The sequence below is a fragment of the Trifolium pratense genome, linkage group LG7 (genome assembly GCF_020283565.1).
Source record: "Trifolium pratense cultivar HEN17-A07 linkage group LG7, ARS_RC_1.1, whole genome shotgun sequence".
Taxonomy (NCBI): domain Eukaryota; kingdom Viridiplantae; phylum Streptophyta; class Magnoliopsida; order Fabales; family Fabaceae; genus Trifolium; species Trifolium pratense.
The window spans coordinates 5514966-5536133 of NC_060065.1; the positions used below are offsets into that span (position 1 = coordinate 5514966).

At 31.7% G+C, this 21168-nt stretch overlaps 1 protein-coding gene and 1 pseudogene across 1 annotated transcript; both read left to right on the forward strand.

Annotated features, from left to right (window-relative positions):
- Nucleotides 1-496: 496 nt before the first annotated feature.
- LOC123899586 (protein OVEREXPRESSOR OF CATIONIC PEROXIDASE 3-like) lies at nt 497-3581 on the forward strand. Its single transcript, XM_045950755.1, has 4 exons — nt 497-818; nt 916-1263; nt 2197-2514; nt 3187-3581. Exons 1-4 carry the CDS (start codon nt 648-650, stop codon nt 3325-3327), a joined length of 978 nt encoding a protein of 325 aa, XP_045806711.1. The 5' UTR covers nt 497-647; the 3' UTR covers nt 3328-3581.
- An 8073-nt stretch (nt 3582-11654) lies between these two features.
- Nucleotides 11655-17683, forward strand: LOC123895730 (annotated as a pseudogene).
- Nucleotides 17684-21168: the final 3485 nt, after the last annotated feature.

Sequence of the window (21168 nt, forward strand, 5' to 3'; positions counted from 1 at the left end):
AATTATAATAATTAACACTTAACGATTTATTTTTTAGTTTTTTGTAATAAAAACAAAATTTATTTAATAAATCTGCTTGCAAATCTTGATGACCTTTTGGATCACGAAACTCGGATCTAGCACGCACATGATTTGCAAAAGCGGGTAACACCTCGGTCGAGTATGGTTGCGGTGCACTAGATCCACTTTCCTCAGATTGCTCAAAATCGGTCCAACGTTGAGCATATGAGTCTCGTTCATCCTCAACAATCATATTATGTAATATGATGCATGATCTCATTATGATACCCAAATCAGCTATGTCCCACAAGCGAGCTGGTTCACGGATGATTTTAAATCGAGCTTGAAGAACTCCAAATGCACGTTCGATGTCCTTCCGATATCCCTCCTGATATTTTGCAAATAACTTATCGGGTTCACTTTGAGGAAGTCTAATCAATTTGACGAAAGTTGGATAAGAAAGGTAGATACCGTCAGCTAGATAGTATGTCATATTATATAGACGCTGATTCACAAATAAATTAACATTAGTAGCATTTCCTTTTGCACTTGGTCTAATAGTTGATGATAGATTATCTAAACCTTCAACGTCATCCCCGCGGTGGTAACTACTAACTGGAAAAAGAAGATAAAATAATCAGAGAAAAATGGCGGTGGCGATTCAATGTCTATCGTGTGCTCGTTTCGTCACTGTCGGAGGAAACCGATCCTATCCACTACAACGAAAACCTCTTCTCTTCTCCGCCACTCTTTCTTCTCGCTCTCTGAACCTTCACTCCTCAATTGTCACTGCCTCTTCCAAAAAGAAAACCAACAAGGTTATCTCAATTTCAACAATATTCTTCCAATTCCAAATCCAATACAATTCATACTTCCTAAATGCTTAATTTATACTTTACTTTTTATTTTTTGCAGAAAAAATCATCTCATGTTACCGAAGGGAACGATGAAGAGGAAGACGCGTTTGAGTTGCTCTTCAAGCAACTCGAAGAAGATCTCAAAAATGACGATGGCGGTGACGACGATGACGATGATGATATAACTGAAGAAGAAATGGCTTTATTTGAACATGAATTAGAAGGTCTGTTAGGTGAATTAGATGATGATGATGATGAATTGTCGGACTCAGATAGCAGTGAAACAGAAGCTGATAATGATGCTGAAAAAACTAGTGCTGATGGAAATGAGAATTCACTGAAGCTTAGAACTTGGCAATTGAATAAATTGGCTAGAGCCTTGAAAACTGGACGCCGCAAAATAAGTGTAAGTGTTTTGATTAAGTAATTTTTTTAGCCTAATTTGTTTTTTCACTTGTTGCCAGATTAGATTTTACATATCTTTCAATTTGTTCTAATTTCATTTCTTTACGTAATTAGTTATGAGTTTAAGTTTGCTTATGATTGAAATCAAATATTGTTAATGATATGACGATTATCATTGATCGACAGTGTACAGACATTTACAACAGTATATATGAAGCTTATTATGTCCTATGTCCTGATTAATTGTTAAGTTGATGGAAAAAGTTGATATAGCAGTCAGGTTGGGTTTCTTGCTCTTGAATGACTTGTAACTGGTCCTGAATTAAGTCAAATATAGGGTCTGTTGGTTTCAGCTTTAAAAAAAAGGATTTTTATGAAAAAAATCTATAGAGATTTTGAAGAAAATCTAAAGCTATTTACCGTTTGTTTACAATCATAAAAATTTATTTTTTTAAGATGGTGAGGGATGATGAGTGATAAAAAATGGATTTTGATAAAAGCTATTGAAAATAAATTCTCATTTTGATGAAAACAATGATTTTTTTACTAAAATGATTTTTGAAAAAATCTGAAACAAACACAAGTAAGATAAAAAAATAGATTTTTTTGGTGAAAAATCTGAAACAAACAGGCCCATAATAGTTAATAGTAATTTGTGGAGAGAATCTTCGATTAGTATGCAAACATCTTAACTTCAACTTGGATACTTTTTTAAAATGTTTATATTAAGAATCTGAGACGGATTTTTCCTTCAAAGTGGTGCAAGTTTGAAGGTAGTTATTATGTGTTAATGAGACAAAAGAAAGAAGGAAAGTGAGGGATCTTTGTATTATCACACATACTCAACGTGAAAGAACCTGTGCCTCAGTTGCGAGGTAATCCCGAATGTTGACTTTGGGACTCATTTCTCATTTATCTTTCCAATTTGTTGCAGGTAAAAGCCCTTGCTGCTGATGTCTGTCTGGATAGATCTCTCGTTCTTAATTTGCTCCGTAACCCTCCTCCGAATCTTCTGATGCTGAGCCTATCGATACCTGATGAACCCACACCATCAGCAATAGTACCTGAAACTACACCCGGGGAGACTCTTTATAAAGAAACAAGTGCAGACCATGCAGATCATGCAGAATCTGAGCCAAAGTCTGACTTACCTATTCATACCATGCAACAGAATTGGTCATCTCGAAAGAGATTGAAAAAGGCCCAACTTGACACTCTGGAGAGAGTTTACATGAGATCAAAGCGACCCACTGTAAGTAAAATTTCCCATGCTTCACTATCACAAGTTTTATGTTGCTAAATCATCCATACACAACTAGAGAAATCTTCATTGGCTTATTTAACTAGTTCTGATTTAACGTCTCCATCTTTCTAGTCCAGTAACAATTCCCTCTTAAATCAAAAGTTATGTTTGAGAATCTTAAAATAAATGATGCTTGTATTAGTAGTCTGGTTTCATACAAAACAATTAAGATGCGTAATTATATATATCATGTATGTCTTTCACCGTGTTTCATGATTATTTTATGTACTCATACTTTATGTTGTGCTGCACTAATACTTTATATTGCAAAATCCAAGACTAGTAATACAACTACCAAAAATGAAGGTTAATCAACCGTTCTCATTCTCAGTCCTCAAGCTAAGTGTTTGATTATGTATTTGTACATATTGGTCAATATTAGATTTATGGTTTTGTAATTAAGATTAACCCCTCCCACAATGTCAACTGTCACCTCTTTTTGTTGTGTGTATATACTCTATTGAAAGTTATTAAACACTATGTATTCATTACATATTATGATATTTTACATTAATAGGGGGAAACATGAGTCTTGGTAGTTAATATAGTAATTTTGAAATTCTCCTTGTTGCATAACTTGTTAACTTCAAATTTATCTGTCTGCCTTGAATGACAATGCAGAATGCAATGATAAGCAGTATCGTGCATGTTACAAACATTCCACGGAAAAAGGTTATTAAGTGGTTCGAAGACAGACGTGCTGAGGAGGGAGTTCCAGAACGCCGTCTTCCTTACCAGCACTCTGCTCATGAAACTGGTTGAAGATTTTAGTTGTTTTTAATGATGCAAGCAATGTGAGAAATCTTATAACTGTATGGAAAAAAAATGTTTCACCAGCCTTGGTTAGCCTTGATAGTAATTATCGGTTTGGTTATTACAGCGATCATCAAAACTAGGATGTGATCCATTGATACTAATAGAGTACTACATAAGTTAATTTGTTAGTTTGTTAGCGACACGGTGTTCTACAGTCACTATAAACAAGAGCTATAAATAAGAGCACTGATTGTATCCAATACTAGTCTTTTTTTTTCCTTTCACAATAACAAACTCAACTCATTTCATTAATCCAATACTAGTCTTTTAATCAATCAACAATGTTGTCTTTCTGTCAAAAAAAAAAAAAAGTTGTCTTTAGGATTTTAATTCTCTCAAAGTCTTAAACTAACAGGCTCTAGCCAATGTTTTATCACTCGCATCCTTAGAATACTAATATGGTATCAAAGCAATATCACGAGGCTTCCACAACTCTTGCTGTCATGGATGTGAATCAGAAATTCCATTCTGCAATAGATCCAAGCTTCTTTGATATTGTATGAGGCACGATTCATTTGATTCATTCCCTGCTTCCATGGGTCATGCATTGATGAATCTTTCTCCAACAACACCGAAAGGCGATTGAATATCTCTGTCGCACCTTCGTTCTTTAGTGTGGTGACTGGTGGCTCATCACCATTGTTGCTTGTATCAGGGTGTTACTTTGATCATAGAGTGTTCCTGTTGTGTCTATGTCATCTCGGCTCATCTAAGCAAAATTGTTCCTTATCCACCAAGCTGGTTCATCTAAGCAAAATTGTTCCTTATCTTCCAAGCTAACAAATCTTGAAGACAAAGCCGTAGCCTTTTAGGTCACTAGTTCTTAATTCTAGCACCATGGGAGATCTTGAAAGCGTGACTAATGGCCGAAAACTATAGTTTCTAACTTATTCCGTAGCCTTTTGCCAAAATACTCTTGTAAAATTAATTGTTCATAATTTTTCACACAAAATTAGTTGCACCTTTTTTTTGTCAAGTAGCTTAGTGATTAGAAATTTCAGCTTAAAGTAAATAAATGGAGTGTCCGGGATTCAAACCCCGACTTCTGCACATATAGCGCGATGTGCCAACTGAGCTAAGCTCGCGGGGAATTAGTTATGATCACAATTTTTTGCAACATTGATGCACTGCATTTCCAACAAATATTTCAGCTATGAAACACGGACTTTGACACGGACACGGCGGCACGACACGGACACGGCGACATCAATAATGTAAAAAATATATGACACTAACATCGCTACATATTTATAAAAGATATAAATTGAGAGTAATATATACATGTAAATCTAAGTCGAGCAAGTTATTTTTAAAAAAAAAATTTAAAATAAGATATGATAATATTTAACCTTTATTTATCTATCTATTATCGAAAAAATTGAAAATATTGTAATCAAAATGTAATGTCTTCAATTCCTCGTTGATCAATATTGTTGTTTCGACACATCTTTAACATTTGTAGATATGTTTGATATGTATCCAATGAGAGTATAAGAAAAAAAACAATTTTTTTGGGACACTTGTCCGGCATGTGTTGTACGAGTGTTTTACAGATGTTGGACATCGATAAAAGGAGTGTCAAAGTAAAGAAAAATTGAGGTTTTTTGGACACCGGTTTGAGCTATTCGACACGTGTCATACGAGTGTCATATGAGTATCGGACACCGATACGTGTCGGACACCGCTACACACCTAACATAGAGATGTCTGTGGCATATACGGTTATGGACTAGGCCAATGTTTAAACTTCCCGTCCTCTTAATATTTAGGTTGGATTAAACACAATTTCTTTTTTTGGTAAGGATTAAACACAATTTTATGAAAAGCATGTTTGTAAAATGAGGAATGTCTTCACTTATTAAAAACATCGGGTTAATGCAAGAGTGGTTGTGTATGTAACAAAAATAAAATGCGAGTGGTTTGTGTAAACGGTGAGTGGGTGACCACTATTTCTAAAAAAGCAAGTTTACGTATGAATGGGTTGATAAGCAAATTTCCATCTCCACTTGCTTTCATGTTTCCGTGTGATTCATTTTGGAATTCTCATGAGATTAATTTCTAGTATGTGCTTGTTCACACTTAGGATTACAATAAAATAAGACCAGGGACAAGGGAATGAAAATATTAATAAAGGGCTAATGGCAATGGCAATGGCAATGGCAGCCGGTGTTTGCTTAGAAAAGAAGATGAAAAAGTTTTCGAATTATTTGATTTGGAGCAAATACACACACATCATTCACACTTTAAAAGCCTTTTTAAGTTTTAATCTCACCACCTAATTTAATCAAATATTTATTTATTCATCACATCATTCTCAAATAAAATTATCATTTTATAACGTACCTAAAACTTAATAAACATCGTTCTTATTTTTTACTTTTTAAAGAATTAAACACCGTTCTTAGATGTTGTGTTATACTTATATATATATATATATTTTTTTTTAGATTTTAGATTTAAATATATTTTAAATTTAGATTTGAAATAATATATCTTTAAAATTTAATTAAGATTGATATTTCTGTTTCAAATTTTTAGAATTTGTTTGATATAATTTCAAAATTTATTTTTTTAGCTCTAAATTCTAAACACTTAAGATAATTTTTTATGTATATCAATTTCCCATTTCAAGTTTTTTTAAAAGGAATTAACAAAAAGATGATACATTAAAAAAAATATTTAAAAAGGGCCACACATGCTAGTTTCAATTGTCCATGCTTGCGTCAAATTTCGCCATGTTGGAGAGTTGGGTAGCTCCAACTTGTAACCTAAGTGGGGGCATCAAAGTAACGATATCTAAAAAATTTCTTCAACAAAGAATGCCAAGGGAGACCTTCAGTCGTTTTATCCGATGTTACCACATGATAGGCAACACTCGACAACTCTTGAAACTTTCTCTTGATGGAGCCAATAGTTAAGTTTTTGGGTCCTCTACCAGGAGCGACCATGTTGTTTGGGAAAATCCTCTCAGACCATATACAATGGTCATGTTGAAACTGAATTCAACTAAAAAAAAACCCTCCAATGGTGTGTTGAAGGACATGTTGAACATGACATGGAGGGGAGAGGTGATGAAAATGTTCAACACAGTTGAAGCATACAAGGGGGACCACGAGGCAAGTTTCTAGTGGCTCACAGCAGGCGCGTGTGCCACACGCGCGCAAGGTGAGAGTGGTCATGGGCTGGACGCGGAGAGAGAGTGTTGGGAGATAAGATCCAGCCACATGGCTGGCTGTGATTGGTTGGTTGAATTTTTATCAATTTAATACTTTGAACTCAATTATTTATTTGCAAATTAATTTTTTAATTTTTTATTTTTTCACCAAAATTCATGATTTTTTTTTGTCTATAAATAGAGACTTGTTTAATTTGATTTGGACACAGAAAAAATAATCGATTTTTTCACTATATTAATCTTATTATTATCTTTCTATTAGTGTTAATCTTGAAGTATTAGTCTTTTTTTTTTGTGAAATGGATCCCAATAATCATTTCGTATAAATTATTTAAATAAATTTTGTTTTTATTACAAAAAACTAAAAAATAAATCGTTAAGTGTTAATTATTTTAATTTAATTTTAATCAATAATTGTAATTTTATATAATCATAAAAACAAAAATATAAATTTAAATAAGAATATGAAATAAAAAATGGTGGGGTAGAGAAAGTGGTGGGGTAGAGTGTTGAATGAAAAAACTATTGAAGAGGATAAAAGTTGAATGTGTGTTGAATGATTAGGTGGAAGAAAGAGAAAATGATGTGGAGTGTTGGGAGTTGAAAAAGTGGGTGTTGAATATTTAAACCATTGTAGATGGTCTCACGTGCTTAAGAATGAGCATCTCGATCCTCGCTTTCATCATTGTTGCAAAGATTCCAAAATCTTCTAGAAAGTGAAAACACGTGGATTTAGGGTAGTCTAGTCCCGGTCTAGTGAACCTTACCCGCTGGTTTGGACGACGAGATCACCATAGCTACCCGTAACCTTTTGCCTCTATTTTTTTCAGCGGCTAATATCAGTGTATTTGTGTCCGTGACCCTGGTGAGTTTGGTCAATTTCTTCCCGTTTACAATGTCGAGTAAAAAGACAATAAAAGTTGATTCAGTTGATAATAAATTAACTTTTCATAGATGTAAGCTTAATTTGCACTATCGGGCGTGACAACCTCTTTTTTTTTTTTGACTAAATAAAAGATATTCATTCATTCAAATTGATAAGAGTACATCGATGCAATACAAATCAAAATCGCTAAAAACAAAAAGGATGAATCTGCGAACAAACTCACAGCATCCGTGTTAATAGCATCAAACGGCATATTGCAAAAGCCTACATATTTGACTATATTGAAGTTTCCGGAACATTCATGTCGCCGGATCTGTAGCGTTGATGGTACAAAAGTCATTGATTGGATCTGCACTGGATCAACCTTAATCTTCAAACCTGAAACAAATGAACACCGCACAAAGACGGGACAACAATACTCCGCACTAAGACGGGACAACAATACTGAAAATCAAAACAAAGGATAAAATCGCAAAGATGAAAACAAAACTATAAGACTTAAACTATGTGAAAATCACTTATTTGTATTAAAAAGCAAGAAGAAAAAAATGTAAAGGGGTGATTTTAGGCCAAAAATTGACCTAAAACCACCCCTCTATGGGTGAGAGAAGAAGAAGAAAATCAAAAAGAGTTTTAGGGCCGGCCGCTGAAAAAGAAAGTTGAATGGTTGACTAATGGTTCGTTTGAAATGCGTGACAACCTCTTTTAAGTGAATGGTTTATATCTATTTTTAATGAGATCTTAGAAATTCAACTCGTATACACTTTTGCTTATCAACCAAAAAGTATAGTATATGAGGTATGAGTATGACATTTTATGATTATACTATAATAATATTATGGGTCTTGCTAACGAGTGCCCCCGGGGCACTCTTTAAGCATTCTATTTAAAGAAACTTTTTATTCAAAAAGTTAAACACTACAATTTCCAATGCGTTGATTTTACGCATTCCGATAAAAATTCTATATAAAAAATTTACTATTTATGGGCTTAAAGAGTGCCCCGGAGGCACTATTTAGCATTTGCCTAATATTATTACTAACTATATAGAAGGAAAAGGAATGACTTTTGTGCTGGTTTTGGCGCTTGCTAATATTGAGATTAAGTAGGGGAAAAAGACGTTGTGAAACTATTTCCGCGAAGTTGTACAAAAAATAAATAAAAAAAGACCACGAAGTATGCATGATGCCTATATATGATGAACCATTCATTCTTCCTGTTACTAGACTAATTAAGTTCGTGTTTTGTTTTACTAAAACAACTAGCAGGACACCCGTGCGTCCGCACGGGAGTCGCGGCATTGCCGCTCCTCACTTGGTAAGTTGAAAGTTATTGGAAAGTAGATTAAAAAATAAAAAAAATAGGAAGGATATAATATTTGGCAAAAAAAAATAGAAAAAGAACCATGGTAAAACCATCACCAAAAAACTTTAGGTCTTCGTATTGATATAGGAATATAAATATAGATAATGTAGAAATTATGAAGAAAAAAAAAGGGCTACCTTATTAATATATTAGTAAAATCATACGTTTTGAAAAATCACAAAAAAACTTATGTCCAGGTATTAATATATGAGTATATATGAGTATAAATATAGTCCCGTAAAAATTATTAAAAAATAGGCAATCGTATTAATATGTTAGTGAAAATATAGGTGAAAATATAGGTCTCGCAACAATCATCAAAATAATTAGGTCATCGTATTAAATATGAGTATAACCAGTAAAATAGTAAAAAAAATAGAAAACTTAATTTTTATTTTATTTTTGTTACAAACAACTTAATTAATATATAATTAAAAGAATAAGCCCCGTAGAAATCACACAAACAAAAAAATATCCATATTAATATATGAGTTTAAATATAGGTTCCGCAGATGTTATAAAATAACGGGCAAGCTTATTAATATGAGTAAAACACATAGGTCCCCATGTACCAAAAAAAAAACACATAGGTCCCTAGAAATCACACAAAAGATTAGGTTCTCGTATTAATATATAATTATAAATATAGGTCTAAAAAAAATAGTAAAAAATTGAAAACTTCGATAATAAGAGTAAAAACATAGGCCCCGCAAAAATTACACAAAAGATTAGATCAATGCAACTCAATATATGACCATAAATATATGTAATGCAGAAATTATGAAAGAATGACAAATTTATTAATATATGATTAAAAATATAAGTCTCGTAGAAATCAGAAAAAAAATATAGGTTCTCGCATTAATATCTGAGTATAAATTTAGGTCCTACATAAATTATTAAAGATCAGGAAACATTATTAATAAGAGGAAAATCATAGGTCCCGCAGAATTCACACAAAAGAAAAATATAATGAGTATAATACGTAAAATTATAAAAAAAATAAAAATAAACAACTTTATTAATATATGATTAAAAATATAATGCACGTAGATATAACAAAAAAAGGTTCCCGTATTAATATGAATATAACCCGTAAAATTATTTTAAAAAAATAGATAGCATAATATATTAGTAAAAACACAAGTTATGTGAGAGTCGCAAAAAATAGTAGATTTTTCGTCTTAATATATAAGTATAAATATAGATTTTGCTAATGGTATTGATGGTCAATCTATTCCAAAAAAAATGGCCAATGTATTGATTACACAAAATATTACTTCCCGTGTTTTTTTATAAGTGTCCAGTTTCATCAAATTTAACGTTTCTAATTAACTGCCCAATTTGTGTTTTAAGGATACGATTTGTCAATTATTATTACTATTATTATTATTATTATTATTATTATTATTATTATTATTATTATTATTATCTTTTTCAATAATATATATATATATATATATATATATATATATATATATATATATATATATATATATATAATATTTGTAAAACTAAAGTTTTTTTAAAAAGAAATTTTGTTCCTTTTGTTTTACGATAAGAAAGTTTGTTTCTTCCTTATTATATTCATATTTAAATAGAATTTATTACCAATTTATTGAAATTATTTACTAACTTTCAAATATGACACAAAATACTCATGAAAGTGGTGATGTGTCAAATTATTAAGTAGGATAACATGAAATTTTCACATGTATCTTATTTTCTTAGGTCCCTGTATTAAATATATATATATATATATATATATATATATATATATGAGTATGAGTATAGTCCCGTAACATTAACATTAAAAAATTATTGAAAACATTTATTTTATTTTTTTTCCTTCTTATATACATTATTCAGTTTTTTTAAATTGGCAACATATTTTTTCTTTATTTTTTCACCCTTTATATTTCATTGTTAACCAATAAATCTATATTCTATAGTATACATATTCTTGAGCGGCAACGCTGCTCCTCCCGTGCGTCCGCACGGGTACCCAGCTAGTTAAATATATATATATATATATATATATATATATATATGAGTATGAATATAGTCCCGTAATTGTTTTCCATATATGAGTATAAATATAGGTCCCGCAGATGTTATAAAAGAATGGGCAAACTTATTAATTTGAGTAAAACACATAGGTCATGCATAAATCACACAAAAAGTATGCTATTGTATTAATATATGAGTATAAATATATGACACAAAATATTAAAATGGAAGTAATCACCTAGAGAAAAATATTAAAATATTGAAATTAGTTATTAACTTTCAAATATGACACAAAATACCCTTGAAAATGATGGTGTATAGGATATATCGATGGCCAGTTAATAATTGATTTTTATTTAATTAAAAAATTGAATTTTTATAAAGTGAGGTAATTTGAATTTGAGTTACATACAAAAAAATTGGATTTTTAGATAAAAAGAAAAAAATCGTGGGAGAATTAACAAATAAAGTGAAGTTTTGTGGTTAGAATTGGGCATTTAACTCGTATTGATTATATGTTGATTCTAAAAATATAACAAATTAATTCATATGGCTTAGTGGTAAATGCAATAAGAAGTATAACTAAAATGTTAAGGGTTCAAATCTTACTAAGAAATTTTTTAGCATTTTTCTACTAACGTTTTTTGATAAAGACACAAAATAACCCTGAATTAATTATTTGTCAAAAAATGAAAAAGGGGCAAATTGGGAATTTCATACGTATCTTCTTTTTATATATTGTAGATACAAGAAGGTGGTGTGATTCATTTAGAGAGAGAGAGAATGGGTGGCGAAGGTGAATTTGAGAACTCACTCGAGTTTACTCCGACCTGGGTAATGGCAGGCGTTTGCACCGTCATGGTCATCATTTCCTACACTGTGGTGCATATTTTTTACCGTGTTAGAAAGTTTCTAAGAGAGCACCGAATGCCGATTTACCTATCTCTTCAGAAGCCCACCGAAGGTCTGTCTTTCTTTTATTTTATCTCTTGTTTCGTTTTGATCTTACCTGATCAGAATTGACGTAGCCAGTGATTGTACTTGCACACACTCCGACTCTCAAGTTAGCTTATGTGTCAAGTGAAAGTTTCAGAGATAGAAAATATTGTACCCGAGCCTTCTGCATGAGAAGAGTTTATATAGTCTCAGCGCAGAGCCAAAACCATTAATGTGAAGACGAATAAGACGTTTTTGCCATTAATGGCTGTCGGAATAACGGCTAAATTAAAAGTCATGATAGACAACAAATGTCAATCATTCCAACGTCAACCGTTACGGAAGGCTAGCTTCCTTGACCGTTGATCAGGCCTATGTCCAGTTAGGCCGAGTTTGACGCAGAAGAGGAAGAGATCCTCGGTGAATGGGCTTTAGGCCCAGTCCAGAACACGTGTCTTAGCTTTAAATTCAATATTAAACTTAACTTAATGTTTTTGCGTGTAGCGTTATTGGAAGAGTTGGCGCTTCTGGGTCTTATTTCTCTGTGTCTGACGTTTTCTGAAAGCCTCCTTACCAAAATATGCGTTGCTCCTGATGTATTCCATTTCCACCATGACCTGCTGCTTCCTTGTAGTCTCGCCGATCGCCTCAGAGCAGAAGGAGACGGACCAGCCGACGCCAATCCTACAACCTCTTTCTGCTCTCGCAAGGTATATAATAATACTATTTGTATGTTTTCTTTCATTTCCTTCTATATACTAACTAATTAGTGAGTTTCCTCTCGATATTGTCTTGGTCCTTTTTCAGAACAAAGTTCCTTTATTATCTGCTGAAGTTGTGCATGAGATACACATCTTTGTTTTCCTCCTTGGCGCAGTGCACATCATATTGTCCTTTCTCATCTTTCTTCTTGGAAACGAAAGAGTGAGCACCTTTTTTTTCCCTTTTTAAATTAATAATAATCAAAATTCAAAAGAGCCTAACTCATCTCTATTTTTTTTTTTGTGTAAACTGCGTATACTCTGCGCACAACTGCAGAGACTAATTTCTCGAGTCTTGTGGGACCCAAATGGGTGGCAAACTGCATGCCCAAGCCAGAGATCGAACCCAGAACCTTGGTTAAGCTAGAAGAGACATGTACAGTGCTCTTGGGTCTAACTCATCTCTATTAATTAGTGACAAAAAAAATAGAGATAAAATATGATATTAAACGAGTGTAAGAGATTAAAAAATGTTCAAATATTATATTTCTTTCGATTCTTTTTTATAAGAAATAAAACACAAAAATCATTAAGATTAATGAAACACATCGTAAATAGATATTTCATTTAATTAATAGTCATATAAATTTAAATATATTACATCAATATTTCTATTTAATTAATCTTAATTCAACTAACTTATTTACTTTTGATATTATCTCTCATAATAAATAAGGACACATGTAAAAATAAACATATAACACATTTGAAAATTGGTCAAAATTTTTTCTTATAAAAATGATAACAAAAAATTTCACTTTTTTTTTGTCTTAAAAATTTTTCACTTTTATTTCTAATAAAAAGGACCGCAGTAATTGTTACTCTATTTATTTCATAATGTATAATTTTATAGATATGTCCTTATTATTGTATTTATTTATTTATTTATTATTCTATGATGATGATGATCACAGCTACAACGCTGGGGAGAATATAATAGAAACAGAACTGCAAGTCGTTATGAAAATGGTAAGTAAAACTTGCATCCCTCCTCTCTTTCTTCAAATCTTTTAAAGCCATGGTAAATGTCCCCTAATGACTCTAGTTAACGAAGCTAAAAGAATTCTACTTTTGTAAATAATGTCCCCTAATCACTAATTAATAAAAAAGGCTAGACCAAAAATTATTGTTAATCTGTCAACCCTTAAACCCGTCAAAAGAATTTTGTAAAGGCAAAATTACATTACAGGTCCTTTATCTTATTTTTTTGTAACAGTTTGGTCCTTTATCTTTTTTTTGTAACAATTTGGTCCTTTATCTTTTTTTTTGTAACACTTTGGTCCTTATCTTATTTATTTATAAAAAATAAAGGACCAAAGTGTTACAAATAAAAAAAGATAAAGGACCAAACTGTTACAAAAAAATGGACTAAAATGTTACAAATAAAAAAAATAAAGGACTAAAGTGTTACAAATAAAAGATAAAGGACCAAAATGTTATAAAAAAAAGATAAAGGACCAAAGTGTTACAAAAAAATAAGATAAAGGACTTGTAGTGTAATTTTGCCTTTTGTAAATAATGTTTCTCATTTTACTCTTTCTCACGACTTCTTGTTTGCATATCGTTTTCTTCATTGCAGTTATGGAACAAAACTTGGATAATTTTCGACGATCACACGACAATTGTCTTTTCGGTTTAATGGACTTTTGTGTAAGTTAATCACTAGTTTTTCATGCTCTAGAATTTTCAAACCGGAATTACGAGTTTGTTTGTTTAAGTTTTAAAAAAATAATTTTATTTTGAAAAAACTAGGGATTATTTTTTAGAGATCTTCTATGCCATGATTTTCTTTAACTTTTTATTTTTACTAATCCTTTATACTTCTTTCAGGAATCTATTTTCAAGCAATTTATCGGTTTTGTGACGGATTCAGATTATATGATATTAAAATATGGTTTTTGTATGGTAAGGTTCTGTTGTACCATATTTGTTGTCAAATAATCTCAGTTTGCTTTTATCTTGTTCTTCAATTTTTTCTATACTATCCGTCAATAATTCGAGGATATTTATTCAACTATTAATGAGAACAAGTCATATGCAAATGAAGTAAAAATTACTTACAAATTATTTGTAGGTATCACATATAAATCTACTTATATAATTTGTTTTTATTGATTGATTGGATAAATATCCCCAAATTATTAAAAGGGTAAAGTAGGCTTCATCGGTGACTCCACCAATAAATGAATCATGCATATATCCTTTGCCATTTCTTTCTTGTAGTCACATGGTAGCTTCACAAACAATAGGGTTTATTTTCACCGCTACATTACTCGAATCCATGAAGAATATTTCAAGCAAATTGTTGGTATAAGGTAAGTGCTTCCGTAGAATAACTTTGTCAACACATAATTGTTTTTTTTTTTATATAATGCGATATGTCTAGAATGCATTAGTATATGCAGGGGTTACTTATCCATTTTAAAGATGAAATTTCTAGTCACCAAACTACTTGATCAGTAAAAAAAAAATTATAGAAAAAAACTTCTACAACAAAAGAGTCCACAAAAGGGACTATAAACAAGATGTACTGAGCCTTAACGAAAAGAAGAAAAAAAAATACAAAAAACTCATAGATACATCAGTTCTAATTCTATTTTTTTTATTTTTATCATCTTGCATTAAGTTATTGATTCCTGTAATAGCGCAATTCTAATTCTATTTTCATGGTTGCAGTTTGTATCTTTGGATCTTTGTGGTCATCCTCTTGTTGCTAAATATCCATGGTATGCTTTGAGACATTGATCTATGCTTTCATGCTAAATATCCATGGTACTCGTATACCAAGTATTCTTGTTTACAATTCTGTTGATCTTTTCTGTTGCTAAATAATTCTGTTGATCTTCTGCGATGATAAAGGAAGAGAATCTTAATATATTTTGTGAATTGGCAATGTGGCATTTTTGTACAAGGACTCGTTGAACTAATCATTTCTTTTGGTTTTGCTTGTTATCTTTGAATCTCAAAATTAAGATATCTGCTTTACTCTTTCAGGTTGGCATGCATATTTCTGGATTGCTTTTATTCCTGTTGTTGTAAGTATTTTTGTTCATTTTCATGGCCAACACAAGCCTAAATAATTAAAAAATGTATTTTTATGAGATAATTAAGGTTTAATTGCACAATTGATTCATTATTTATTTTAGGTTTTAAGGTGTTGTTTTATCTTTTAAATGTTTCACGTTGGTTCTCAAATTTTTAATGTTTGAATCAGTTAGTTTTTTGGGTCAAAATATTATAATTTTATTATTTTTATTAATTAATAAATCAAATTAGTTAGATTTCACAAAAAAAAATCAAAATAGTTAGAAAACTACTCCTCCGTATCAAATTATAAAGTCACTGTGAGGAAAAAAATTACCAAATTATAAGTAGCTTTATATTACTAATGAAACATTTAATGTTATTTTTCTTATTATATTTTTAGTGAAGGGGTAACTAATTTAAACTTTGGAAATTTGAGGGATCAACTTAAGTCTGCCCCGTTTAGGCTCGGCCCGCTTAAGCCCGCCTAAAAGCGGTACGAGCCGAGCCAACTTAGGTGGTCGAGTCTAAAATACAGTCCGCCCCATTTAATGGCGGACAAGCGAGTTGGCGGGCCGGCCCATCAAACAAAAAGTTTTTTTTTGTTTTTTATTTTATTTTTTATTTTGACATTTTTGTTGTTACGAAAAACATGTATGTAGTTTATGAGACAAAATCATCAAGGAAGTATGTCATGAGTCCATTGATTATATACTTATAAACATGTATGTAGTCATTCTAATTATAAAGAAAGTATTTGACTATGTGTTTGAGGTAATGAACCGGGAAAAAATGTGAACCACGCCGTATGCGATGTTGATTCATGTAATAAAATAAAAAAAGTAAGTTACACTAAAAATTCGATGAAGAAGAAGAACGAGTATGAAGATCGAAGAGACAAAAAGAAGCAACAACGACAATAAAAAAAGTAAAGCGGCGACAAGTAAAGCTAAATTTGACACCGATTGTTTGAATGAATAGAAGAAAAAAACTAAATTTATTTTAAATAAGTCTCGTATTTTATTGGGTTGAGCCGTGCTATACTATTCATTAGTAAAAAAAATAGATTTTATATTTTTATGTAACTCGCGGACGGGCCCGCCCTTTTTAGGTGAGTTTGGCGGGACGGACCAACTAAAGGGCTCGAGCTCAAAACTTTGGCTCAGCCCGCCAAAATTGACGGGCTAAACGGGCCGGCCCGACGAATTGGACCTGTTTTATCACCCATATTTAAAGAAAATATAAAGGACTAAACTTAAAATAAAAGTAAAAGACTAAATAGGCAATTATGTGTGTATGTATCCAATTTATTTATTTATTTATTTGTTTCTTGTCTTTGCATTTTGTATTTCAGCCTTTAATTATTATGGGAACTATTCTGGAGCATATAGTAACCCGTCGAGCTCTTGAAATATCTGTAAAGCATGCACCCCCCCCAAATTGGTGGACCGGATTTGAATATACAAATACAACCATCAGATACGCACTTTTGGTTTCATTGGCCTCACTTCGTTCTACACTTGATTCACTTTATCCTTTTTGAAAATGCTTTTCAGATAGCAATATTTTTGTGGATAGGGGTAAGCAAATTATTTTGAAGATAACTTGCATATATATATATTGTGACAGGGTTAGTTTTGAATATAATCTATTTGTATGTATTCTCAGATTACATATGGATTTGACTCCTGTATGATGAAACAACTTTATTACCCTTATCAAAGGCTCATTGCTGGGTAACCGCAATACTTCTCTTTTCTTTTGAGCATTTATATATGATTTCTTTATTTGCTTGTAAATTCTGAACTCTCAAATGTTGGGGTACGTAATAGGGTATTTACTCTGGGACTGTGTGGCTACAGCACCTTACCACTATATACAATTGTTGCACAGGTAGGTACCTACCAATACCATTACATATACATAAACTATATATATATATATTCAAACTGAAACGCATATTTATTAATTTCTGAATTGAATTTTGTTATTTTCTCAATGCAGATGGGAACTGAGTTTTGGCAGAGAATATTAGATGAAGTTATTGAAGAGTACCATGAAGAATGATATGATATGTTGGTGTGAGGAAATTTGGAGTGTCTATCATCGCTCTTTTCCAGATATTTCTAGTACCAGGGGTTTAGGTGGTTGCTTTTTGTTGGTCTTGTGTGTTGTTATTTTCTACTATTTTGAATTTTTTGTCGCTCTTTTGCCTTGTGTGTTTATTTCTTTCTTGCTCGCTTGTGCGTCTTTGTATGGGCACCTGCTTTATTAATAAAGTTTGCTATTTCAGAAGAAAAAAAAAAAGATAATCATATACTAGTCAATTAGGCTATGTTTGTAACTTGTAAGTTACTAGATGTTTTCGAAATGAAGTTTATATCTTGATATGTATTTGAGATTTTAATTTTTTGACAGAAGAAACACGGTTTTAAATTGCGGTCCGTATTCATAATTGCGGCAGCAATTTTGTTGATGTAGTAGTCACCGTAACTGCAACAGATCCAAGCTTGTTAGATATTGTATGAGGACAGTTCATCATTTGATTCATTCTCTGCTTCTATGGGTCATATAAAAATTGAATTAACAATTCAAAAAATAGTTCTCTTAAAAATGGGTATTGGACCTAACTCATCCTTACAAAACCGGCTTGTAAGGTGAGGATTACCTCTAGTATATAAACACTTAGTCAGGCCATCTCGCAACCGATGTGGGACTTCTTAACACACCCCCTCGCGTCCAGCGCTATTGGGCTAATTAGTACGCGGATATAAATGTAGGTGGCCCGATATCGGGTGGCCCAACGGATCTTGGAGAGGCTCTGATACCATCTTAGAAATGGGTATTGGGCCTAACTCATCCTTACAAAACCGGCTTGTAAGGTGATGATTGCCTCTAGTATATAAACACTTAGTCAGACCATCTCGCAACCGATGTGGGACTTCTTAACAGGTTCCGTCTATTTGTCAAAAAAAAAACAAAAAACAATTGAATTTTGATTGAATTAAAAAGGCTGTTTGGTGGAAGTCTCACTGTCGGTCATATAAAAATATAGAATAAATGTATAATCCAATCATTCCTTTTTATTTATTGTCCAAAAAGGACAAGATCTAGATTTAGAAAAATTGCCTGTCAATTTTTAACCATCGATTGTGGTAGCAATTAGCAATGTTATTGTTCTTTTCTAAGTACAATTTTTCTTTTAAGTTCTATTGTAATCGTTGCAAATTTTTATAAGTACAATTTTGATCAATTTTCTATCATGTGCAAATTTGCACATGTTAAAAAGTTTAAAATAGTAAATTTGTCTTGGAACTTGTGCATTTTATATTAAATGTATAATTTTTTTTTGGTACATTAAATGTATAATATTTTAATAAATAATTATTGCAGTATTTTTAATATAAAGTTACGACATAAATAATTGGTAAAAATAGACTATAAACTTGTTAGAAAGAAAAAGATTTATCAAACAAAAGTTTTTTTTGTCACATAAACATATACTACGGCATATTATAAGTCCAAAATCTAGGCTTTTTCTAACATATTATCAAGCATAGTCTTGATGGTTACAAATACTAGCAAAACTCATAAAACAAGACAGAATAGATAAAAGAATGTACAATTTTTTTTTTTTTTTTTTTTTTCAGCTCTGACATCAAGTGGTTCCAGCCTCCTATTGATCGCATTTGCGGGGGATCAAACCGTGGTCCTCCCTATCAAGTTCAGCGTCAATCACCACTAAACCAATTAACAGTGAATGTACAAAAACTTTGTATAAAAAGAATTGCAAACTAAAAAATTCCTAAAATATTGATTGAAGTATTTCTAGCAGAATTTAATTCAACATATATTAATTGCATGAATCATTATGCATCATTTAAAAGTACTACTCTAGAGTAGTGTGGAGTACAACACAAGCAGCCTTCTTTTTCTTTTTCAATGTAACATTCTATAGAAAATGAATTCTGTTTTTTATTTTTTGGTTCAAATTAAAGCTGGTTACTATTTTTCTTTTTTTGGTAGAGAGCTGGATACTATTTTTTTTTCTTCTTTTACCATCGGTTTAATCTGGTTCGAAAGTCAATTCTGACATCAAGTTGTTCCAGCTCCTTCTCGATCACAGTTGTGGGGATCGAACCATGATCATCACTATCAAATTTAACGTCAATCATCACGGAACCAACTAATAATTAATAGTACCAGTTACTATTATTCAGACGATAACAACTCTAAGAGAAAAATAAGACAGTCTCGATCCGAAAATACTACAGTATAGTGTGGACTTAAAAAAGAAATAAAATAGATATGAATATTATTATTTCTGTTAAATGGATTATGACAGTAAGATGATTAATCGGCAGCATAATAATAATTGGATTGATTAAAAGCGTGTAATAAAAGGTCAATTATGTAATTTGACCATTGATGGAGTATATTTCAACCAGTGTTTTAAAAACCGGACCGGACCGGCCGGTTGAACCGGTCCGACCGGGAACCGGAGGTTTAGCGGTTTGGTCTGACTTCTGGACCGGATAAGCAGTCAAACCGGCGTGAACCGGAAAAAACCGGGAAAAACCGGGAAAAACCGGTGAACCGGAAATTATGAAAACCGGCGGGTTAACTGCATTATTTTTTGCGTAAAAAAAAACTGCATTTTTTTTTTCATCTGGTTGAAAAAAACGTCATTTTGTTTTTTTATAAATAAAATTAAATACAGCAGAAAATATAAACGTGAACCGAGATTGAGATTTGAGAAGCAAAGGAGTGGTAGATCCATATGGAGTTGAGGGCTAAACTTTGAAAACTTGTGTATACTATCCTGTTTTTTTGTTTGTTTTGAACCCCTGAAAATTTAATTTTCCAGCAATAGTCAATCTCATAAACACTTATGAACAAAAGATGAAGAAGAAGCATATAAAATTATTATGCACAATTGATAGAAGGATAGGAAATAAAGTAGTAAAGAAAGAAACAAGAAGATACGGCGGCTGCTATTTTTCAATGATGAAGGATGATGATTCATTTAGGGGATTTAGGGTTATGTATCTATTTGGACCAAAAGAGAGGGTTATACATCTATTTCATTTTGGGCTTGGACCATGTATATCTATTTGGACCAAAAGAGAGAGTTTTATACGTGAGATTAGTAGTAAAGGGAAAAAAAGGTTGAAAAAGTTATAGCACTTGTATATACTTAACTCTTTTGCTATTGATATTACTTTTTATTTTTTTGAAATATATATTAATTTTTTTTTACATCAAATATTATAATGTAGAGAACATTTAAGAAAAATAATAGTCACACATTCATTATATTGTAGATTCTTACAAAAATGGTTAGCTATTGTTTTTTCTTTGAAGATTCTTAGAGATTTTGAAGAAAAAATTAGTTGTGATGATTTTTTATATAGGTTTATTAATTATATGATTTTTTATATAGGTTTAATAACTATATAATTTTATTATAGAGACCGGTTCATTCCACCGGTTTAATCCGATTTAATCCGGTTTGTCATGCAGTTCGACCAGTGACCCAGTGGTTCGACCAATGAACCAGTGACTCAGTACCCTCACCGGTTCGATGACCGGTTCGGTTTTTAAAACACTGATTTCAACAAACCCATTGG